This window comes from Falco peregrinus, chromosome 3 (genome assembly GCF_023634155.1).
Source record: "Falco peregrinus isolate bFalPer1 chromosome 3, bFalPer1.pri, whole genome shotgun sequence".
NCBI classification, from domain to species: domain Eukaryota; kingdom Metazoa; phylum Chordata; class Aves; order Falconiformes; family Falconidae; genus Falco; species Falco peregrinus.
This window is the reverse complement of record NC_073723.1, coordinates 35,710,365-35,736,376: the sequence shown is the minus strand read 5'-3', so window position 1 is coordinate 35,736,376 and position 26,012 is coordinate 35,710,365. Positions and strand designations below refer to the sequence as shown.

General features: G+C 38.5%; 1 protein-coding gene across 6 annotated transcripts in view; it reads left to right on the top strand.

The window, feature by feature from the left end:
- RALYL (RALY RNA binding protein like) overlaps positions 1-26,012 on the top strand; it is a 401,768-nt gene that overhangs the window by 351,205 nt on the left and 24,551 nt on the right. For 4 of the 6 annotated variants that reach the window (XM_055800306.1, XM_027791217.2, XM_027791215.2 and 1 more), the window contains 3 exons: positions 14,005-14,052; positions 17,827-17,990; positions 18,613-18,693. In XM_055800306.1, the coding sequence (XP_055656281.1) occupies positions 14,005-14,052; positions 17,827-17,990; positions 18,613-18,693 (293 nt within the window). The remainder of the gene's footprint in view (positions 1-14,004; positions 14,053-17,826; positions 17,991-18,612; positions 18,694-26,012) is intronic. The other 2 variants (XM_027791218.2, XM_027791216.2) reach the window with 1 other exon arrangement.

The following is a 26,012-nucleotide window of genomic DNA, read 5'->3' as shown; positions in this document are numbered from 1 at the left end:
ATAATTTCACTAAAGTGTTGTTTCCCAAAGAGAGCTGCACCACCAGAGCTGAAATCGTGGAAGAAATGGAAGATGTCCTTCAGAGACATTGTATAGCCTCCATCTGCTGAGGTTTCTAAATCTCAGCTAGGTAAAGCCATGGCTGACCTGGTCTAGCCATGGGTCTATCTTGTTGGGTAGGAGCCTGAACCAGATACCTTATAGAAGTGCCTTCCAGCTTTATAAATAGTCAGGGAAGCCACATTAACTGTTGGACACGTAGCATGTATAGTGATACTTTCAGCCTCTGAGCACCCTCTGTGAAATCAGGAAAATGGCCCGTCCCACGGTGTGAAGTGTATTAAGAGAGGAGGCAGTACAGAAAGAGGCATGTCAGAGAGAAGAGTTGCTGACAGAGCAAATTGGAGCTCCTGTATTTTTCTCATGTTTGTTAAAGATTTTTTTTAAAGATATTAAGCTTTGGGCTAAGAGACAATGTCTTTAGTGTTGCTCTGTTGATAGCCTTGTGTATGATACTAAGGGACAACAACCCACATCTTGCCTTATCAGATGGTTCAGCTGTGTATTAGCATACTATAGTATAACCCTCATTCAAAATAAAACAAAATCAGGATATGTCCTCATATTAGGCAAGCTTTCAACTAGTAAAAATAATTATATCATAGGTTGTTTTCTACAAATTTAGATTAATCTGGGATCTGACCTTATTTACAAAACACTTTTCATCTACATTGGTATAATGCCTTTGCATGCCTTAATTTGAAAATAAGCAGGAATTTGTTGAGGGCATTTAGGGTCATATTCAATAGCCTCTGTTTGGCCCAAACTGATGTTGATTTCAAGAAGGAGGGTCTTGATTTTGGTCATTTTGGTTTTGGGGTATTTTTTCTTTAGTTCTAATTATGAATTGCAGTTCAAAAGCATTCTGTAGTTATCCATTCACTTTAGGGATGGTTTTATCTCAGGTTCAGGCTGGGTTCTTAAAATTTTTATCATTCTGCAAACCGAAGTGCAGTTTTGTCAACATCAGCCATACACACTCCCGTGGGGGTGTGCACACAGGTGTAGCAAGTTGTAAAAATATTGCTGATTAGGTACACAAAAATAAATAGAAATTAGGTCACATTCTGTCTTGCCAATTGTATGCTAAGAGTTTTATCAGTAAAAAATTCATTACTATGCTTCAATTTTATTTGTAAAGTCTTCAGTGTTGCTTCTGAGTGCAAGTAGAGATCAGTTTTGTTCAATAAAAAGAAATCCTTCAGAACCACATATTAGAGTAGAATTAAAAGTTTGAGAGTGTGCCTCAAATGTGAAGTAGAAATATCAGAGTGGATCTGTCATGCATGACCAGCAACTGACAGTTTATATTGCTATGGTAGTGACTGTAGCTAATGCTAAAGCATTTCTTTAAATTAAAAAGTGCAAACCAATTTCCAACAAACATAGTGTCGCTGATCTTTTTTTTTTCCTTCTGTTCCATTGCCTCTAATGCTTTCTACAAAAAAAGCCTTTCCGAACTCTCTCACATTTGGGTCCTGTAGCCCTTACTCTCAGGAGTAAGGATGAGAGACTGAACCAGCTGTCATCCACAAGCTAACTACTTGTGTCAAACATTTTCATAACCACCCAGATAGCCACCAGAAATCACCTATAAGTCCCAGCAAGTGAGGAATTTTCATAGAATCATAGAATGGTTTGGGTTAGAAGGGCCCTCAAATACCATCTAGTTCCAATGCCCCTGCCATGGGCAGGGACACCTTCCACTAGACCAGGTTGCTCAAAGCCCCATCCAGTCTGGCCTTGAGCACTTCCAGGGATGGGGCATGCACAGCTTCTCTGGGCAACTTGTGCCAGGGTCTCACCACTCTCACAGTAAAGATTTTCTTCCTTAATCTAAATCTACCCTCTTTCAGTTTAAAACCATTCCCCCTTGTCCTATCCTTACATACCCTTAGTAAAAAAATCTCTTTTCCAGCTTCCTTGTAGGCCTCTTTTATGTACTGGAAGGATGCTATATGGTGTCCCCAGATCCTTCTCTCTTCCAGGCTGAATCAACCCCAACCCTCTCAGGCTGTCTTCATAGGAGAGTTTCTCCAGCCCTCTGATCATCTTCGTGGCCTTCCTCTGGACTCACTCCAACAGGTTCATGTCCTTCTTATGTTAGGGACCCTACAGCTAGGTGCAGCACTCCAGGTGACGTAGAGGAATGAAGGCAGGCTAATTAACCTTGATAATATACAGCTGTGGGCTGGCTTCAGGGGCGGTGGGTTGGCTGACGTGGATAAGGTGCAGGTGTGGCTGGTTCCTGCTAAGTAGTTAAATAGCTCTAAGGGGTATGGGGGAGGAGTACTGGATAAAGAGAGACCTAGAAGAAGCAGAGAGAGGACAGACAATGCCCTGGATGTAGGAAAGATGAGGAGAGGCCCTGGGAGAAGCAGGGGGTCCAGATGAGGTGAGGCTGGTTGGAAGAGGACCCTGAAGAATGAAGATTCCAGACACAGCAGAGGCAAGAAGCAGGGTGGACTGGCCTGAAGAGGATGGAGAAACAGTACAGACAGTAGATGAACTTTTGAAACCTTGCAGGGGATTGGTGGCTGTGCCAAGGTAAGGTGCAGGAATTACTTGTTGAGGTTAACCTGGTATGTGATGGTAAAAGCCTTGCTGCAACCAGCTAGTCTTGCTAGTGCTGCAACAAGGTGAGGTCTCATTTAGAGTGGAGTAGAGGGGGAGAATCACCTCCCTTGACCTGCTGGTCATGCCTCTTTTGATGCAGCCCAGGATACAGTTGGCTTTCTGGGCTGCAAGCGCACATTGCCCGGTCATGCTGAGCTTCTCATCCACCAACACCCCCTAAGCCCTTCTCCTCAGGGCAGTTCCAAATCCATTCTGTGCCCAACCTGTATTTGTGCTTGGGATTGTCCCAACCCATGTGCAGCACCTTGCGCTTGGCCTAACTTCATGAGGTTTGCATGGGCCCACATCTACAAGCCTGCCAATGTCCCTCTGGATGGCTTTTACCAGAAGCAATTATTTGCTGGAAAGTACCTACTAGGTATAGCCTTGTTTATTCTCTTGCCATCTAAATCAAGGGACGGAAACTACAGGTAGGTTTCCAGGTGTACTATGAACAACAAATAGTCCAAATGAAAAAATACCATCTTTCAGACTGCATTTTTCCTATGAACTATCTGTTGATTACCTGAAAATAGTGAACGCCCTCACAGAAATTAGGATCAATACACAAAGAAGTTAAACTTAAGCATTTCTCAAGGAATGTAATTTGTTCTGCAGCTCTATCCCTTTCTGGTGCACAAAGGATATAGTATAGAAATGGAAGCTACATCTTCTCAGACAGTGAAGTTAGTGAAGCAAAACTGGAGGTCGTTAGTGTGGCTTATATAGCAGTATTATGCCAAAGCATTCACATTCTTTTAGGAGAGGTGGAGGAACCTGAAAGATATCAAATAAGGCTTTGTTTCCTCACAAAACTAATCTTTCTTTTCATATACACACACATATTAATCATGATTACACTTTGTATCTGGAATCAAATACAATTTGGTTTCAAGCAGACTTTGTCTAGGTGTCAGTAGTGAAATAGGTGTATTTCATGTTCTGGCTGATACTTTATATGCTATAAAACTGTCTTGCTGTGTAGAGCATTCACAGAAAAATAAAATTCCAGTCATGTAAGTCATATAAAGGTGAGTAATAGTAATGCAGTTTTGCTGGGAGAAAGCAAAAATTGTGTGAGAGTTCAGCAAGAAGGTAAGGGAGGGGAAAGGAGAAGACAGAGACAGAGAACCTAACAGTTTTAATTCCTTCACAGTCTTGTGGTTGGGGAAGAGGTGCTGGAGGCAATTCTCAGCACTAAATTTTTATGGTAGCTTAATTCAGTAGACTGCATAAAACCAAATTTAGTCTAAGATGCATCTGTATTGTTAACTTCTAATGTGCGTTTCCCACAGTGATAAAACACTTGAAACTTTCTATAAATGTTTACTAGACTGATGCATACCAGTGCAAGCAAAGCCCTAATCTGACAGGGACTGTGACCACTTGATCTAGGGACACATGTTACAGAAAATGGCAATAATGGAAGCATAAAGCTCCATAAGCCCTCTTTTGTGCAGTCATTTTCTTAGTATCTAAAATTTTGCAAAATTAATCTGTGTGGAAAAGATGGATATACACATTGTCTAAAAACCAGGATGGTTATTTTGTCTTATTTAAGAGTGATGAATGACATTCTAAATGAGAATCTGAATGCATTAATATTTAATTTTTACGAACATAGAATCACTTTGGCAGAAAAGAATAATGAAACATTTGTAAATGTTCTCCCCAAGCAGGATACAAGATATTCTTAATTCTAGTGTTATAGCCATTGAATGTGATATCTTATGCACAAATACTGGTATGATGTTCTTAACAGATAATAACAATAAGATAATGAAACTTGCCCACCTGCTGCAAGCAAGCTGTCAAAGTGTGCATCTGTGTAACTGTTTTTTTCAGAGCTTTATACAGTGATATGAAGGAGTCTCCATCAGAGGTCCTGTGACACTCAGGGAATGCAAGGGAAAAGGTGAAAAGAAGATCATATAAAATACATACTGAACTCCCCAGATTTATTGTGGGTTGTTGGTTTTTTTTTAAATATAGTAGTCAGATTGTGGACCATTAACTTAACATCAGTAATGCTACCAAAATGTTTGAGAAAGGTTACAATGTGATTTACAAAATGTGACTACTGCATTTTAAGGAGCTTAGAGTTGGGGAAAACCAGGTTAAACCTGAAGCCAAAAATGTAACCTGATCAGAGTTTACATCGGATGTGCTCATCAAAAAATCTTGAATGAGAAAGAGGAAATAATATACCCCATATTGTTGGGTGCCCTGACAGTGAACCAGGGAGTGGAACAAGCCCTTAGAGTGTGGAGGTAACTGAAATGTGTCAGGCAGAGTAAAGCAGGAGAGTACCCAGACTGCACTCTTCCCTGCATGCCCAGAAAGACAGGAGCACAACTGTATGAAGAAACTTGAGAAAGATCCCTCCCTAAGCAAAAAAAGATATTCTTCAAAAAACACAGGCACAAGAACTTCAGACCTTGCCTGTTGCAGATAGGAAAGTGTGTCTATGCTCCCTCCAAGGCAGGCCATGCCTAAGGTAAGTTGTAGATGCCAAGCAGCCAGCCTCACAAGTCAGCTGAGATAGTATCAGGCAAAAGAAACCCATATGGGGGTTCCCTAAGGGAAGAAAGTCCTTTGCTGTCAAACAATACTTATTTGCAAATTAGAAAGGATATGTAGAACATTTTCAGCTAGATGATTCGTACTCATGTCATATCTGTGTGACAAGAAATCCGTAGCTCTACCATACATCCAAAACTGTATAGGACAACTGCAATAACAATACCACAGCAAGCCACCAGTCTGTTTTGCCACATACTACACTCAGGTGAGTCACCTGGGACAAAAATCCACTTTCCTTTATGAGAATGAATATAATGAAAAAATCCAGACATACGTTTAAGAAAAATAATTATATCCGATCCCTTTATTTCAACAGCTTTATTCTGGATTTACAGTGAGGTAGTTCACAGTGGTGACATTTGAATGCTCTTCTGCAAATCAAAAGGTCTTTTCACTGATATTTTAGGAATTCCTTTGTTTTGTGACTTTTTATTCCCTTACAGAAAAGCAATCTTGATTTCTTTACTCTGTGTACAGAAAAAGAACGGTCATAGGCCCTTCCAGAGCACTGAAGTACTAGGAGGCACAGATTTGTCAGTGTAGTCAGCATAGCTAGCACTGGTCTAGAGGATACACAACTGGTTGTGTGATGCACAACCCCCCTTTCCACTCATCTCTGACCAGACCAGAATTGAGCCTAGTCCTGTGCTTAGATAATGAATCTCCTTTGTGTCAGAAGCACTTCCTGTATACATTTACCATAGAAATCATTGCACAGTGGGTCAAGAGTATTGAAAATATTGAACAATGAGTACAAGAATGCTTTCTTAGATTCACAGCATCTGGTATTTCCATTTATTTTGTAACTTCACTTGCAAAGCACACTCTTGGAAAAACAAACAGTATGTCTTGTTTTACATAAGCTGTACTTAGGACACTGACAGTTATGGTCTCTTTCATGTAGCCATTTTGCTGGTTTATACATTGTTTAAATGTTGCTCAATCCAAAACAATTATATTACATCAGTAAATGTAGTGTAAATGAGAAGAGAATTAAATTTAATTTAAGTCTTCTGACAGTTTGAAAAGAGGAAAGCATGTGTTGCAATTTTCTAGAAATATTTTTCTTTGCATAAACTCTGACATTGTCATGCTGTAATTGATTAATCTTTCATGAACTGTGCTTTTCTGTTTCATTCAGCGTTTCTCTGAAGAGTACATGAAGTTTTCAGAGACCTGTTTTTGCAATCTTAAGTGGTTAGTTTTTCAGCTCCAGTGCTACCACTGTGATTTTAATTTATCAATCTGCTGTTCAGTGAAATGCTCTAGAAACACTTTAAAGCCTAAAGCCATCACTTATTCCTACACCTGTCAATGACAGTCTTCTGTACTTGTCAAACCAAGTTAAATGACACTCCTGCACTGTATACAATATTACTAATAAATTGGATAATCAATCATGTGTATGGTTTGACAGTAGTAGCTTGAATACACTGAATTTAAAACACATTTATAAGAGGCAGGACTCATTGCTTTTGTACTAAGAAAAAATACCGTATGGACATCAAGAATTTCCCAGTCACTCTATACAATTAAAGAACACCTTGGGAAACGGTTAGGCCACTGGAAAGCTTTTTCATTACCTTACTATAAAACATTCCCACAGGAAACACGAATAATTGGAGATTACTTTAGATGACAGAAAAATAATTTAACAGGAGGAGTAGAAAGGCCAGGGAGACAGTAGATGGATTCACTCAAGTTTCTTTACATACAAAACCTACTATTTTTTTTCTAAAAAGCATCAGGCTAACAGTGTTAAGCATAGACTGCCCCTGCAGCCACAGTAAGTAGTTTTTGTTAGGAGCAATTCTGATACTTAGCACTTAGCTGTACCAAAAATTGGTGGAGTTTAATTTTGCCTTGAAATCCCTGCATCACTTGTGCCCATCTGGCTGCCATAAACAGCTCCCAGACCAACTGATTGCTGGAGTCTGAATATTGATCTTCATGTGTTTGCTATCCTGTGCTTCACAAGCTTTGCTTAATCCTCTACAGGAAAAGTGTCTAAGTGACTAACTACCTGATTATGTATGTACAACTTTGAATATTTGCACAAGTTTTGCCTAAAATTCAGGAGAGTAAGTTCAGTGGTTTTCCCAAAATATATTTCATTGGAAAAATAGTTCTTAGGGGAGAGGATAAGGGTACAGAAGGGATGTATCTGAAGATAGAAAAAAATACAGCCTAATCATATGGCAAATAAATTCAGCCTACTGCCTGCAGAAAGTTACTTTGAAGGAAAATGGAATACTGTATGCCAGCTTTTTATGTATACACATCTTGCTTGGACAAGATGTACCTCTTCAGATTAGATTTGCCAAAAACTTTTCAGTTTTGCAGAAAAAATTTTCCATTTACCATACTACGCTCCTTTCTGTACTTTTTGAAACTTGGCTCCATCCTTCTCCCCCACCTAAGGAAAAAAACCAACTCTATCTTGCACTTAATTGAATGAACATGTATAGAGTTAGAATAAAACCTTTATTAACTTATGGTTACAAAATTACTGTGAAAATAGATCTTTAATTGAAATATACAAATAGTAGGTTATGTTCAATCATTTGGCATTTTGTGACAAGTGTCTGGGGATTTTGGTAATTATTTTTTTGTTTTTAACTACACCTACTTGCCCTCATAACCACATTATGGAAACTGACTGAAAAATACTTTTCTGCAATCACTTTTCTTCAGACTTCCTCTTTCTTGCTGTAAGCCTCCAAGAATATGTAAGTTGAAGGAATCCCTGACAAAACTTGTCGTTTGAAAATAAATATGTCAGCAAAAACCAGGCTCTGGAGAATATTCTCTTTGCAGAATATACAGCCTGAACTGCAAAACAGAAGTGTCCTTCCACTTCTATCAGAATTCTCAGTCTTAACTAAAATGGAGTTATCTCTGAAGTAAAGGTGGGATTCAGCTAACCAATTTAATTCTTGTCTTTGGGGAATGTAGATAACCATCCACTGAAAAGTGGCCTGAAATCTCCACCTTGTTTTTCAATAGCTCATGAAAGTCATTGCCATCTGACTGATCTTCTAACAGGGGAAGTTTCTCTCTCCCAATGCTCATTCTCTAAATCATCTAGTTATCCTCACCCACTCCTTTTTTCATATCACGTCAGTTTAGACTGATTCTCTTTTGCACTCAACAGGAACAATTTCTAGCACTCTTTCTACATGACAAGAGAAATGATTTTACAAGTGACTGGAATACTAGTTTCAACCATTAGGTTGATATGTGTCTCCTAAAAATAGTTTGATTGAAGGAATATTGCTTTTATATTTAATATTTTTATCCAGCCCTGACAACAAAGAAGCAATTGACAGTATAAATGGTGATAGCACTGTCAATTGAATTAAGATACATTATGCCTGGTTTGTCAACATTTATGATTTACAAATACATCTTTGTACCTGTAGAAAGAAAAAGAGGTGTTAGCTAAGGGTGACTCACATGCAAGACAGAAATTCTTGTTGCCATGTAAATAACAGAAGCTATTTCTGCTCTGTTCTGCATTAACTATTCTGAAGTCAGAATAACTCCACTGAAGTCAGTTATACTCACTAGTGTTTGGAGCTGAGTAAGTTAAAAGAGGATGTGATCATTAGTTTAAAAAAAATCTTTTGTGGCATAGAACAGAAGGCTGCACTGTACATATTTTCAACATACAACATCATCAGATAAAGACATAATAACATCTATAGGCTTATTTTCAAGACACAGAGGCTTAATTCTGCATTTGCCTGATTGACATGTGCAACTGCTGTTGTGCATAGGAAATCTGAATATGTACAGCATCTGAAAATATGGTCTTTGAGGAATCCTTTGTTCTCAGGCATGCATTATTTAAAGCAGGCATAGTGTGAACTGAAGCCAAAAAAAGACAGTCGGACAAGATTATCTTGGTGATACTAGGTCAGAAAAAGGAACCATGACTTTTGTCAGAAATACACTTTACTGATGAGTTTTCTTTGCCTCAGTGTGAGCATGACAGTCTTTTACTGTCTTTTGTTTTAATAGCATCATCATGCACACAGTTCTGTTGTTAATATTGCAGAGATGGCATATGTTTGTAAGTAATCTGCCTGTTTACAGTGCCATTAGGAAACTGCTGACTCCACCAGTTCACAGGCTCTTTTAAACCTTTCTCTGCTTCCGACTTGCTGACTATTTGGTATTCAACACCATGCAAGTGATTTCCTGCAGCCTCCATAATACAGGTTGTTGGGTTGCTAAGGAATAACTCTCAAGAGGTTAAGAGCCCTGCAGTCACCTTGATCTCAGTGCCAGTGATTATTTGTGCTAATTTTCTGCTTTGTTTTACACCACAGCACTGACCAAAGCTTATGCATGTCCTTGACATGCATAAGTGTGAACAATTATGCCTGAAGATGGAGAGATGTACTGGTCTACTGGTTGCTTTCACACTAAGTTCATCAAATTATTATTACAAATAAAAAACATCATTCAACTTTTTTTTTTTAAAAAGGGGGGGAGGGTGGGGCAGGAATGAAAAATAAAAAAGCCAAGTCAGATTAGTTGGAAAACCAGAAGAGATTATTTTTTTCTCTCCTAGGTCATCCATTTTGGGTTCATTTAATTTTCGTTGGTTGATAGCCTTTTCAGTACTCATGCAGGACAACTGCTTTACAGGCAAGAGGACTAGGAACTACCTTTACAAAACCCCACACCTCTAAGGGTCTCACGTGATGCCTTACTTCTAAGGACTGTTAACTCAGCGGTCACAGTGAAGGACACTTAACCCCAGGAGTTACATAATGCCTCTGTGTGGCCTCTGTTGCCACAGCTGCAGGTAGAATATCAGAGGGGGAAAAGAGACACAGATCATGGATACAAAGAAGGATCCACATCAAGATTTTCTGAAGCTTTAAACCCACCCTCCTTTACCTGTCTTATTCCATAGGGGTCAACACCTACAGATAAGATCTTACAGTATTATTCCTCTTCTGTTATTTTAATAGATAGCATGGAAGGAAAAATGTCTTTCCTCCATGACCAACACCTGAATTACATCAGCTTTCTTCAGTGAGACTAAGTAATGGGAAAGGGAAAAAGGATTTGAGCCCCTTGCTCTGTTGAAAGCTCATAGCAGCTCATCCATCTCTAGTCTCTCTGGGTATTGTTTCGACCTTGAGGGTAGCTGTTGCTAAATCTTTGCCATGGGTCCCAAGTATGGAGTCCCTGTATGTGCAGAACTGGCTCTTTCCCACTCCATATGTCCACACAGAAATGGTTTTTGCCAGTGCAGGGAGGGATCCCAAATGGTCTGTGAGGAAAGAAGAGATTCCCTCCCCACATCCTGCTGGAGTCCCCAGCACCTGTATCGTGGCACATGGGACTTAATTAACAGGGCTGCCCTTGAACTGTAATGATTTCCTTTACAATAAACTCAGACTAGAAATGTAAGCAAATCAACTCCTGTTAGTTCGTCAATGGTGTTAGCAGGTTGCACTCTTAGAAGCCACAATATGTTTGCATCTTGTATCATATTCACAGGGTCAGTAACTTTTTGACAGATAGATGGATAAGAAGGACAAATTGAATAATGTTTGCTGCAGCTAAAGACAGGTGTATGCCTGTTTCAGAGACTGACTGTCATGTAACGTACAAAATACCTGCACTTACTTTTTATCTTGGTAGCAATGGATGCTGCTGAACTAAACCATGCAAAAATGCAAAGCACCTTAACTTTAACATTAGAGGTAACATCTGTAGCAGAGCTGTTTAGATAGCTTCAGCTGTAAAGCACTATATGAAAACCACTAGCGTATCTCCAGGTGAAAATTAAAGACATAATAACAGTATCAGGTGCTTCTGAAGCAATGAAGTATTTTTAAAAGGTACTATAAACAACCCATAAAATTTACAAGAATCCATAGTTTACACTGCCATGTGATAACCAGACTCCAAAATGTGCTTTTACTTTTTCCTGCTCTGGTCCCACAGATAAGCGATAGACCATGTGAGCTGAAACTCCCATTTACAAAGCTGAAGGAACATAAAGAACTGAGTTCAGTTTCAAGACAGAAGTTATTTGAACAGGGAACATAGCAAAAGAATGAAATTCTTAGGTGCTGACTGATGTGATAAACTGCTTCTCTCAAAAAAGAAGAAATGTCCAAGATGTTACACTAAAATTTTCTTTTACAATCCTAAGCCACATTTTTAAAATGTATAAAAATAATCTGCATGAAGAATTCTGTGTCATAGGATCTCCTTAGTGGTAGTGACAGAGTGAAAGCAGATGGTCAGGGAGGAGAGAAACAATCCATTGCCAAACCAGAAACCCTTTCCCACATTTTCCCTACCCAAAAATTCCACCCCTCATCTGAGGAACCTGTGGGCCTTTCCCAGCCACTCGACCCTCTCTCAAGCCTGCTGACTTTCTTCACTAGCATACTTAGATAGGTCTCTGCCTGAGACTTCTCTCCCCCCTGTGCCTCATCAGTGCCACAGTTTCTGGGGATGGCTTTGAGCCATCTCTGTCATGGCATTTGTACATGAAAAATAAGTTCCACACTCTGAAAGCCCAGTGAAAGGCCAGCAGTCCTTTTTGGCTCCTATAGGTCAGACTGTGGTTGCCACAGAAAAATACAGCTGCTCTTCAGCCTTATGCTAGCTCATGCAAAGTGAATTATTCTTCATCAGCTTCATGGTCTTCAACCTTGAAAAACTGATTTTATCTGGTCTTTATGCAAATTAAATTATTGTCACTCCAGGTGAAAGGTTTCACATGACGGGCCTTTTAAATTTGATCTTTTTTCCTCAAATTGTCTGTTATCTTCTACTTAAAAACACAAATTGAATATTAAGTATGGGCTTACTGCACCTATTAATCATTCAGCTAGATAAAAACAATAGCAAACTGTGCATAGCTGTAAATAAAATAACAGCTTTTCTACCTGTTACCTCTTAGTACCATGCAGACTGGCTATAGGGTGAAAGACAAAACAAGAACTGTCACATAGTTTAGGGAAAATTTTGCTAGTTTTGTGTCAAGGTAAGATACAGAAACATGATCGCTATACATAATCTAACTATTACTACTTACTGTTGTTTTGCTTCCTCTGCCCCATACAGCTTACCTGCTGCTGGGTTCTGGTCTCTCAGGGCTGTTTTATTTAGTGTTTCACATAAAATTCATATTTTCTTTTGTTAAATAAGTTACCAACAAGCCTACAGTTGTCTTTCTCCCCTGATGAGTCTTGTGATCTTCACTGTTGGTGCAGTATTATGTGGGTAGACAGTACAACTTATCCTAGCACTTGCACTTGGGCACTTGCATCCGAGGCAGATATGGCATAGGCAGAAATTGCCCCCTGACCTCCTGCTCCTTTGATGGATATTTTTGCCAGTTGTAGACAAGGGAAATTTCAAGCCTTCAAAATCAAAACATTAGGATGAAATGATTACTGAGGTAATTGAAGCCTGCCAACTCTATTTTTTCCCCTTTTTAAGTGCTCCACCTCTGAAACATATCAAAGGGAAGAAAAGGAGAAAGGGGCATTATGTGATAATTCTTGACCCATTCTTCAAATTATGCACTAAAAAAAATTGAGGACATTTTGCTCAATGTTCAAGAGCAGAAATTATCCACAAGTCCATTCCCTGTGAAGATAAACTTCATTAATATGTAGCTACTATCATTCATCTCCCTTTACTTTCAGTGAATGTTTTCCTCTGTGCTGTGTCCTTTCTGTCTCCTTTCTACCTTTATGCTTTCTTATTTAAAGCTTCTCCTTTTTTGTGATACTTTCTTCATGCCTCTCATCCTTTACTATTCATAATTGTCCTTCACACAAGTGAAAGACTTAAGAGTTTGTGTTACTAGTCCTTCATCAGGCAGAGTACAAATCCTTTGTGACTTTTCCATGCAGACCATTCATTAGCTCTTTGGTTCTGTTTTTTTGGATGTGTGAGACAGATAGATCTCTTTGCTATTTCTTCACCATAAAGGTAGAAGGTTGCTAATGGAATGCAAAACTAGAAAGATCAATCTACGATTGACTTTGCAATTGACAGCTCAAAAATAGTTTTCCCCTGGACCTTTGCAATTTCATACCTGTATTTGTTTCTCTTGATGGTGTCTGTCTTTTCCCAGATTGTTATGTATATTGCTTTCTGAACCTGAGAGGAAAGGCATCTCTGTAACACTATTGCTTGCACATTCATCTTCCTAACTTTTCTTTTTCTCTTTATGATGAAAGAAGATTTGGCAAATTCAAGGACCAACAGTCCAACCTTTTCCATGTTTCTCATAAATCAAAATCATTGTCTTATATCTGCTCCCCTACTCACTCATTTACCAATCCTTTATATATTTAACAGTCTTCCTAGTCCACTGATTATGCTGTGTTAGCCCAGCAAAGAAGAGGGCTTCAGTATTAGAGTGCTCACTTCATTTGTTCTCTCAGAGAATTACACTACAATGATCCTCTATTTACGGAGCTGCTGTGCTATGTTAAATCCTTTCTACATGTGTTGTCAACTGTTTACACTGTTCTACATGACCCAGGCTTTACATTTCCAAATATACTAGAGTGATAGCTGACAACAGCATTGACAAACGTCATGTGCAGTGTATAGTTGCGGAAAAGAAGTAGAAGGACTTTCAAGAAGGGCTTATGATGTAAGAGTAAGCCAATATTAGCACAAAAGTTTTAATCAATGTGTATTTTTCTATAAACCCATTCATTCTTGGTTTTCTGTGTTTTTCCACAGTGGTTATGTCTTTGATTATGATTACTACAGAGATGATTTCTACAATCGGTATGTGTGGTTATATTTTTGTACATATCCTACACCATTGCTACTGTTTGTTTATAATGCAATCATGTCATTTGGTTAGACAGGTCTGTTCTGATTTTGCATATTATTCATTTCATTATTTCTATTGTGTATCAGAAGAACACTATTTAAACATATCACAAACAGAGAAGATTACCACCACCAAATGTATGCTCATTAAACACTTCTTTTGGTCTTCTTCTTCTCTAAGAGTTTTTCAGGCAATTTCTGTGATGAAAATTTTAATGATGGTTTAACTGCTCAGTGTTTCTTCCTACAGAGTTCTTCTAGGCTTACTTTCACTGGAACATGTGGCAGCTGTAAAATTATTTAGTATGAAACTCATGGCTTTGTCTTTTCATCCATGTGTATGAAAATATATAGAATGTCTCCCACAAACTGTATCTTCCAAGAATGTTTAAAGTCTATAAGGACCTTGAGGAAAGTAAACCACAAGTTAAACAACGTATATTTCTATAAGAGGAAAAGAAGTGTGGATATCTGAGCAATTGGTGACTTGTGCCTTGAGTACCTGTGCACAGCCTTGCTCAGCACAGTGGGAATTTATTCATTCAGATGCAGCAGAATCACCACAGCGTGGGGTTAACAAGGATGACCACAGATGATCAACTCATGATTCAGCAGCGTTGTGTCTGCATTACAGCAGCCTGGTTTAGTTAGCATCAGCCACGTGGGTCAGAGGGTAACAAAGCATTGCTCCACCAACCTCTTCTAATCTGAGATTTCTTTTATGTAAGGCAATGAACTATTGCAAGGGAGCGGTTTACACCCTGAAGTTGAGTTATTGTGTGCTATAGACCTTTCTGCTTAGGAACACAGCAGGAAAAAAGCAGAACCATTTTTTAGTTTTGTTTTTTCCTGGGGTTGATTCAATTTAAGCTACTAGTTTTGTTTTTGCATGCAAATGACCATGTTTGCTTCGGACAGAGCTAGAAATAGTGAGCTATAAATAGGCAGAGTAAAAGCCATCAGTGCAGTTTAATCCTCCTCAGTCCAGCCTTGACAGTAGGAGCAGCTCATGTCCTGTAAAAAGTTAACTTCCACAGACTTGGTTACTGGCTCCAGATTTCATTCGTGGATTTGTATGTTTTTAAAAACAGTACTGTATCTGATCTATGCCACCTGAATATTAAACTTACGTGTTTCCAGTTTTTTCTTAATTCTGTATATTACAGGTAGCACAAATGAACAACTATAATGGTTACATTTTCACAACAAAAGAAATACTTATGGGACATTAAAGTTTGTTTCTGTGGAACTTGGTGTCTGTGTTGGTGACTGTTTTATTATGGAAAACTGTTGACAGTGAAATGTGTCCATAAATTATTCAATGGTATAATTTTCTGATTTAGAAATCTTACAGGATTAAGCAAGCAGAACTTCTATGGTAGAAAACCCAAATATAAGGTTGACCTCTCAAGGCTGGACATACTGATCTGTTGACAATAAAAACTTTGGGAAGTTAACAGTCTCTTAGATCCAAGGTAATGGAAGCAGAAGATGAAAAGCTCTATATGTTAGGCATGGAAAAGAAAATCCCACAGAGAGTTGGAGGTACTATCAGCATGCCTATAGGAAAAGCAAAATAAGAAATATGGGCATGATTCTTTGAATTTCTGAACTTCTGAACTTCCTGAATTTCTGTGGTTTACCCCAAACCATAGGTCTTATTTTCTAAAATTCATTAATTTTTCCAGCCTCCCTGAAGGTAGAATACACCTATCTTATCTTGACTAGAGCAGTGGTGGGGTCAGAAAAGGGTAGCAAGAAGGATTAGTGCTGCAAAATAAAATCCGTATGAAGACTGACTGACATGATCAGGACTGAACAATTCAGAAGGGTGGATGAAAGAGAAGGCACTGTTCTATCACTTTAGTGATTGCTGGGACAAAGAATTGCTTTAGAACTGAGCATTTTTTTATCATCATTTCTCACAAGGAAAACAAGCAGCATACTTCACAACTGATAAAAGGAAGCTTTTTTTTTAAGGAAGTATATGATTGAAATATGTAGAACTTGGCACAACGAAACACAAGCCCAAAAGCTTTGCATAATTTCAAAAATAAAAGAATATTAATATTAGATAACAGTCCTTTTATGTATTTCAAAAAAAGAAACATAGCTTTGCATTTCACTACGTTTTCTAAACATGAACTATTGAAAGCTAGACAAAAATCACCTTTGGAGGAATAATTGCATCATGATTTTTTGCATAATATCTTACAGTTCTGGAACATTTTTTTCCAGTAATGTCAAACAAGAGATTGCAACCAACCTGCATGCAGATCATCTAATATGATAAATGATGAGTGACAACAAACAATATTTCTGTTAAAAGTCAAAAAAAATGTTTTTGTATTCATCTTAATGCACAATTGCTTAGTTATGCTCACAATAGCTAGAAACTGCTTATTCGATAAGAATATTCAAAGCTATGGAGTTCAAGTTCAGTGCAGGTGACAGTGACAGGACTTTTGTGACACATTTTGTAGGAAGTTATGGAAAAGGAGGGAGCTGGCTATATTGTCTGTACAATTACGGTGCAGACAACATTAAGGATCCTGGGATTTAAGCATTAGGTGTTTACTTGCCAGAAAACAGGGTTGAAGACTAAAGTTTGATTGTGCTTCCTGTTCAGCATGCGGTTAGAAACTATGGTGAGTGAATTACTGTTTCTTGTGTGTCTGTTTTCAAATGTGTATCTATCTGCCCAGCTGGGTGACAGTAGTCAGAATTGTGAAAATTAAACATGCAGTTATAAATTTCCATAATTACTAGTTGTCAGTATAATTTGAAATAAACTTGGGAATATTTTATGAGAATGTTGCTTGCTCCTCTGCTTCAGTCTCTGAACTGCAAATCTTTATCTTCTGAACTTTCTTCTCCTGACCTGTCATGCTCAAAGCCTGTAGCTTTTATATTCTAAATATATCTGTATCTGTGATTACCTTCTCTACTGCCTTTATTTTCTTCTATGCAGGTTAGCTGCTGTTGATAACTATGGTTTTGGGATTGGCTTATTCTGTTTGGGAACACTAGTTCATTTTGGTTGTAGAGTATCTTTTATTGACCATAGTGGTAATTCTCTGAATGTCTACTTGCTACAGTGGTTTTGATTTGAACAAGATTTTTTTATTACCCATGGCTTGGATATTTTAGTGATTCTACATCAATTCATTCTTCAATAAAGAGAACGTATGCTGGGGTCTCTTTTCCATGCATTCAGAAGGATATACAGATCCTTCACTATAAAGAGTCTTTTGCTATTTTGCAAACCACAGGATATTTCTTTATGGTGATGGTTGGCTTCAAAAAAGTTTATTTCTTTTTCTATATTTAAAAATAGCAGATAGAAAACTAGAATTTAAGCCGTGCACGTAATAAAGGAGCTGATATGTCACCACAACAAAATGTACTGCTGTTAATCATGTGCAATAAAATCATGTGGAGAGCAGGTTATGGATTTTCCATACTGCAAATAACAAAGTCCCATAATGCATCCCTCACTTAAATTATGCAAAAAAACTCTGAGCTATGCACTGGTCTGTGACTGAAATCTGAACATGGCACTTAATGTGCATGGGTCCTTGAAATCTAATTTGACTGTGATATAAAGTGATTACAGTTTCAAAGGGTAATTTTCTCAAAGATAACGTGAAAATTTAGTCGACAAGGCTTCTATGACATGGAATCACAAAAGGTTTTATGAAGTCCAGCTGACTTAATCTTTTGTAGGTTGTTTGATTACCATGGCCGCGTTCCTCCACCACCCCGTGCAGTGATTCCACTGAAGCGTCCTCGTGTGGCTGTGACAACAACTCGCAGAGGCAAAGGGGTTTTCACCATGAAAGGAGCATCACGATCCACCTCAAGTGGGGCTTCATCCTCAGGATCCAAATGTGAGTTACTCGTATTAGTTGGATATTCCTGAAACAATGATCATAGTAATTTTTGCGAGCAGACAGCTTCCACTATATAGCTTTGTTGTAGTCATTTCCTACCTTCAGCCTTTAGCATTAAAAGCTGGTTTGATTACTAAAGCTGCCATGCCGGCACACTGACATAACTTTTGAAGGAAATCCCCTCAAAAGCATTTGACCTACTCCCTTGGCCTCAGAAGAAGCATATTTAAAATCTGTCATCCTGACTGCTTATGCAACATGAGGTCTTGTGAACAGCTGATAATAAAGAATAGCTATTAATCTTGTTGTAGACAGATGCACACTGATTTCTGTGAAAACTTGAGAGTTATATGTGAGCTGGTGGGGGGTGAGCTAGGGGGGGCGGGGGAGGTTTGGTTATGTGGGGGGGGGGGGGTGGCAGATTCCTTTGAAGGTAGAAAGAGGCAGTGTCTTTGTCTGTTCTAAAGGGATTGGCAACTTGGGGCTGTTCAACCCTTCTTTAGTGAGTTGGCCTTAGAAAAGCTGATGAACAACAGACATTCCCTCCTCCATGCTCACCAAGCTACCCAGCCCATAGTATGTCCCAGGAACTTCATCTTCCTCTTCGTGCATCTTTCAGCACCCACCTGTCTTCCCCTGCCCCTTATGTGGAGCGATACTGTCCTTGGAAGCGTCACTGGAAGAGGAAGAGAAAGATCAGGTAGGGATCAGATATTAGAAAGAATGAAGGGAGTTCAATAAGACACTTGCAGTACCAGACTGGCCAACAAAGCATCATGTTGTCTTACAACCATTAAACAAGTCCACCAACAGTACATCTTACTGCAAGAGAGGTTAATTATGGCATCAGCATGAGCCAATTATATGCTTTGCTTGAATAACATATCCAAATCTCAAACACAAGCATCTAACAAAGAAGATGGACCTCTAGTGAGGCCACTAGGATCCACTCTTGATCCTGTTGTATGAACTGATGGTATCAGAGACCTTGAAAGAAAACATGTAATAGACATGCATAAAAGAATGGAAATGTGATAAACAGAGCTAAAGATAATGTTACCCAAGGAACAAGAAGCTCAAACAATTCCTTGGAAAGGATGACATTCTGAAAAAGAGAAGTTCTGTGGGCTGTGTAGTTGAATCACACACAAGTCTGCAGTGAATGAATTGGCTAGATGTCCATTACCAATAACAAGAGCTTTGACACCTAGCACAGAGGAGGACATCTAAATTTAGGTGTCATATTATGCAGCTCGCTCACACTCTATGAGAATGTCTGGGAGGAGCACTACTTCCTTTGTTCTCTGGCAGATGAACACGAGCCTAGACATTTTCATATGCATCTTGAATTAATCCACTTGCCCATAGCTACTTTTTGCCTCCAGACTTTAAGTAATGAATTATGATTCCTCATATTAATTTAAAAGAAAGCCTACAGCTCCAGGTCTTCGCTTTAGTAGATTTAGAATTTAAATTATTTTGTTAGTCTTTTCCAACCCTTGAATCTTCGGGTTTTCGCACAGTGAAAAAAAGCTTTAGTAAGCATATACACATACAGATTCATACATTAGATCTCCTTTGTTCATGCTTTATTGTTCTTATCCATATGAAAATACAACAGTACCACTGCATTCAATTCACCAATTGTCCTAAAGTATGGTCTAATAAGAATGAACTATTTAGATTCAGTTTGCCTTGACAAGATGAATTATTTTCAGGTAAGTTTTTTATGTATATATTGCTCATTGTCCAGAACAAGAATAAGCCCAAAATTCTTCTAGAGAGCTGAGGACGTTAGTAAATCCCAATAGATGTCAAGGAAATAATCTCACCCAGAATCCTGGATTTTCATTGTAGTGAACGGGACCATATTACATTATCATGTAGATATCTGTTCCTCAGAATAATCACCAAATTTGGTTTATTATTTATTCTGTATTTCAGAAATATTTTGTGGTACTATGTCAGGACTTCAGTAATGTGTAACATAGATTATAGCATTCAACCCTAATCTGAGTACCCATACCCACTTGCTGTGAGACCTCTAAAACACTGCCTGCGTAACATGGCAAATGTTGCAGAACCTGTAAATTATTTAATGGAAGTGAAATCAGGAGTGCAGAGATCCTAACAGACAGTGTTATGTCCCAGTGAAAGTATCCTTCAGTGTATTCAGGTATGATGTGAATTATAAAAATGTCAGTCTTAGTGCTCCAGTTGACAAGATCATCTTTGGATACATTTCTCTAACACTGGAGAGTTGCAAGAGGTATCACTAGAAATGTGGGCTGATGTTTTGACCCCTGCTGGGTTTATACCCTCAGTTCATTACAATGGCAATTGGAACACAACTGCAGAGACTATTTATTGTGCTGGAATAAATTGCAGAAAATATTATTTCTGCATGCAGCACACCTTTAAAAGGAGTCAGACACACAGTACACAGGCTTTCATGCTTGATTTCCCCATAGAATTACTTCCCTTTTTGTCAAGTCCAACCAACCCATCATGAAGGTAGAAACATGATTTTGTTGACTTGGACAGGAATGTAATCAGCTTATTTTAAGATGTTTATCACAGAAATAACCGAGCCATTCCCTTAGGGGCTTCAAGTTGGAAAGTAGAGAAAGTATGTTTTGTGGCTTCTTTTGCCATTTTCTTGGAAAAGGTGGTTATATTGAATTGTGGGATGAAGCAAGTTGATATTTTGTTGCCCCTTACTCTACACTGCTAATCTGAATCCCTTGAACTAATGCACTGTTGATTCTAATTGTAATTTGTTGCTAGTTAAAGAAAGGATCTCTTCAATAAGAGGAAACAGTTTGTGGAAGGAAGCCATTTCAGAGTTTAATGAAATTCAAGACCATAAAACAGCTTAATCACAGGTTCAGAACTAACTGTGTCAAAATGGTATTGGCTATGCTTGAAAGATTTCACCCTAAAATAGCAAAACTCTCCTGAGATGACATCCCGTAATAGACTTTTCAGTTTTAAGTAGAAATCTCATAGGCAGAACTCTTCTCATAGCTGTTCTCTACACTCAGACTGGATCCAGAAAATGAACCCATACATGTAGTATTAAAGGTCAAAACACAGGGGACCCCTCAATGGAATTACCAGGATTAGAGGGACTCACTTCTGAAAACCATCAATCCAAAAACAGAAGTTTGTTGTGGCACACAGCAAAGACGTTATAAAAACAATACTAAAAATGCCTTGCTCATTGATGAGTACATCTGCAAAAATAATGTCTGCCAGTGCAGTAAATTCATGTTCTACCAAAAATGACAGTATGTGTTCTACTTTTTTTTCCAAAACACAAAATAAGTTATGAGGATTTTATTTCTTTCCTGAATCAATAACTTCTCAAGGATCAGTGTACAATTTTTTATTTTTTTCTTTTTAACTCCAAAGACTAGAAAAAATAAATCAATATTTCCACATTATCGTAAGTAACTCACAGAATGAAACATGTTGGTGTAGAAACTACACAGTATTTCTTCAGGTTAATAGTAGGAAGCAGCAGATGCAGATTGCTATTTAGAACTGGAAAAAGCTCACTTTTCTGAAAATATAGAAACTGAAGCTCTTGGAGTATGCACTTTCATTTCACACATTTGAAAGCAGGAGGAAAACACTAACCAAATTTTGTATACCCTATGCATTGAGATTAAGGAGTAGACAAAAGATGTTACAATAGATACTGAATTATGCTTTTAAATTAATTCACTTTGAGTCATATAGTTTATATTTAGATTCATAAATTAACCTATTTTTCAGTGAATTCTAAACTAATACAATATGATAAAAATATTGTATATTAAACATGAAAGGCTTAGATAAAATACATGACATTTCTTTCCAAAGAAATCTAAATCATGTTTTGTGGATGAATCAATTTGTAGTTATGGCAAAAAATGTTTCACAAATATAGCTGTAATTCAACAGTAGCACTTTCATTTCTAAAAATGCGATTTATTTCAATTTTAAATGTCCTGTTTTGAGCTGGATGCAGTTTGTCTCCTTTGGTGCTAGATGCTTCAGTGAAAGATGCGTTCTGGAAGGCCCTTGTATTCCTGGCAGAGGGATGGAAAGGGTCACTGAATCTAATTCCTTACTGTTGCAAGTAGCCACATCATCTAATCCTTTAAGCTCCATCTTAAAGTTAATTAAGGTTTGGGTTTTGTCTGTCTCTTATTTCTTCTAGTTTCCATTTAAATTTGTTTCTCATTTGTTCATATCCATTTCTGCCAACACTGTCTTAGCTTAAAAGTTTTATTTCCTTTTACCTTCTTTTGCCTCAGGCAAACAAGCAAAACTTCTGTCACACTACAGGCTTTCCATTCTCATGGTCATCTTCATGGCCTTCTCCCCACGTACCTGCTCGAATTCAGTGTTCACCTGTACACACTATTCCAGATGAGCTCTCACCAAGTCCATGTAAAACAGCATTGTACTTCTCCATCTTTAACAATACACCATTTGACACATCTTAGCACTGCATTTTCTTTCTCATGTCTCATGCCTGCATTATAGTGATAGCCTATTGTCAGCCTGAGATTACAACTATACCAAGGATAATTCTGTCACTGTCTTTTTCTGTTGATGAGCCTCGATTCATTATTAATTTCTTCCCCTTTCAAAACATGCATTTCTGACCTTCTGGCCTTTGCTTATCTGCTAATAGGGGAAAAAAATCAGTAAGCTACTTTATTTTCCTATTCTATTACTCAAAAGCAGATTAACAGTTCTGGCACATGCAGCTCTGGTTTCATGTTTATCAACTGCTTTATTTCTTGCCTGAGATCAATTTTTAAAAAAACAAACTGTGATGTTTTGAAGGAGAATTTATATACTCAAAACCAGGACATCTGAAGTACAGTATTTAAAGTCTTTACATTTTGTCTTTGTCACAACACTGGGTTTAAAAAGTCTAAAGTTCTTCCCAAGCTCTATTTGACAGAAACACAAAAGCAGAGAATGGTTGATGCTGGAAGGGGTCTCTGGAGCTCACCTGGTCCAACTGTCACACTCAAACTGGGTCACCTACAGCAAGTTTCCCAGCACTGTGTCCAGAAGACTTTTGAATATCTCCAAGGATGGAAATTGCATAGCCTCTCTGTGCAAGTGTTTGACCACTCTCACAGGGGAGGAAAAAAAAAAAAAAAGAAAAATAAAACAGAAAAGAAAAGAGAAAAGAAAAGAGAAAGGAAAAGAAAAGAAAAGAGAAAAGAAAAGAAAAAGGAAAAAAAAAGCTATTCCTTGAATTTAGATGGAATTTCACATGCTTTACTTTGTGTCTATTGTCTTTGACATGTTAGTGGGCTCTACTGAAAAAGTCTGGCTTTGTCTTCTTCATTCTCTCTTATACTGGGGAGACCAGAACTGGACACAGTACTCCAGATGTGGCCTCACAAGTTCTGAGTAGAGGAGTATGCTGGTTTTGGCTCGGGTACAGTTAATTTTCTTCATAGTAGCTAGTATAGGACTATGTTTTGGATTTGTGAAGGAAAGAGTGTTGATAATCCATGGATGTTTTCGCTATTGCTGAGCAGTGCTTACACTGAGTCAGGGTCTTTTCTGCTCCAGTGAGTAGGCTGGGGGTGCACAAGAAGCTGGGAGGGGGCACAGCTGGGACAGTTGGCCCCAACTGGCCAGAGGGGTATTCCATACCATATGACATCATGACCAGCAATAAACTAGGGAGAAGGTTGACCAGGAGGCCACTGCTCAGGGGCTGGCTGAGCAACTGTTGGTTGGTGGTGAGCAATAGTTCACATTTGCATCGCTTGTCTTTCTTGGGGTTTATTTCTCTTTCTTTGTTATTTTCCTTTTCTTCTTCATCATCATCATTATTATTGTTACTATTATTTTTGTTGTTCTTGTTATTATTATTTTTGTTTATTTATCTGTTAAACTGTTCTTATCTTAGCCCATCAATTTTCTCACTTTTACCCTTCCAGTTCTCTTCCCTCCCATCCTGCTGGGGGCAGGGAGTGAGCAAGCAGCTGTGTGGTGCTTAGTTGCCAGCAGGGGTTAAACCATGACAACGATCATTTCCCTCAACCTGCTGGCAACACTTTTAATGCAGCCCAGGATGCTGATGGCCTTCTTTCCTACAAGGGTGTACTGCTGGCTTATATTCATCTTGTTGTCCATCAGGACCCTTCATAATTTGTCTTTAGTAATTGCTGCTTACTAAAGAAATACTCAGTACAATATAACTGAGAGTGGAATTTCTCTAGGAGAATGATTTTGAAGATTTGTGCAATTCTCTGCAAATTGAGACAATAAGCAACTCAAATAATTACACCATCAAAATGCTGGAAACAGAGTGGAAATTTGGAACTTGTGCAGATCTGTTGAAAAATCTTTCTCCTTGTTTCTTTCAGTGCTTTTTAGTGTTAACTTGAAGTGATTGACTGTATGATGGAATCACCTCATTAAAAGTGAATGATGAATTACAGATTCAGTGACCAAAGCTTGAGGAAACAGTTTTGGCATAGGGAAATTTTGCAAGGTAGCAATAAAGATCCTCAGTCATTTATAGCACCTTTGTTGTTATTGAATCCTCACTGTTGTGTCTGTGTTCCCTTTGGTGCAGCCTTCTTCCCAAACCGGTTTCTCACTGAGACACTACAGAGAAGCCCCTGTGAAGCAGAAGGTTTGACCTTAGCTGAACAGTAACCCTATATATGTGCCTGTTTCCTTACCAAACTCAGAAGTGCAAATGCTTTCTGCTTTTTTTTTTAGACTGGGAACAAATACCATTAGGTCCTTGCAGTGTTGATTCTGACTTTTGACCTTTTGTCCTTGGCAAGCCTGCTTTTTTGTCAGCTCAAGGGAGTACCTCTAACAACAGTTTGGCCACACGGGTTGTGTTGCCAGCTGGCTCCATAGTGAGCTCCTGCAAACACTTACCACTTCTCACTGGGCAGATTCACACCAATTCACCCTGAAATCTGTGCCGCCTTCCTACCTCAGCATGGACCAGCCACTGCCCCTGGGGAAGCAGTAACCTTCTAAATATACAGTTGCCAGAATCTTAACATTTTGTTCCATATTTGGGGGATTGGGCAGTGACCCGTTATTTCTCTAAGAACATTTTAAGGCCTTGCTCTATAAATATACAGAATAATTCCATCAAATATTATATAGCATGTAAGGGTCTAGCACAAAGGTTACTTTTAAGATTTGTTCCCTAAGTCCTACCATGCATTCAACAAGAGATCAGAGGTTTCATAGTGTCAGATATGCAATTTCTTAATGTAAGCACATGATTAAACAAGTTCGTTACTGCATATAGCAACCTACTGCCTTTAGCTGACTTGTTATTAACTATAATCCATATGACCCAAACTCTAAGATAAAAATCCTTTGTTCTACCTCAGTGAATATGCTCCAAGTTTGCAATAAAGCCTATTTTGAAGCAAACACATGCTCACTACCACTGAAGCAGGCAGTATCTTGCCACTTCATCATCAGATATTGACTGTCCTATAAAAAATACCCACAACACACCATGATAGGATACATGTCCAAGAGTCACTGAACAGGACTGATACAGCAAGATGCAGCCAAGAGAATCTTTGGACAGAAAGGGAATGTGTCCTTCTCCATGGCAGAACATCCCTTTTCCCATGCTCGCTGAAGTCCCTCCGATTGCTCTGGTTCACACACCAAAGTCAATGCACATCTTCCTTCAGCAACAGTAAGGGTGGATAACTAATCCTGCTCAGTGCTCTTCCATTGTCAGTCCCTCACAGTTTAAGGTCATGGTCCATTTCTTCCTACAGGAGTTGTAAGAGTAACAGCTGTGTTACCTACTCTTGATCTTTATAAATGGCTTTATTCTCCCATGCTAGCACAGGCTCCTCATTTTCTCCTTTTGGCCTTTTCAACATGATATCCTAGTATAAACAGGGCAAGTGGATTTGTTTGGACTATCGTCTGAGCACAAAAACATATCCTGATAATGCCAGAATAATGAGGTCATTCATGAGTCCTGCAGAGCTCTTT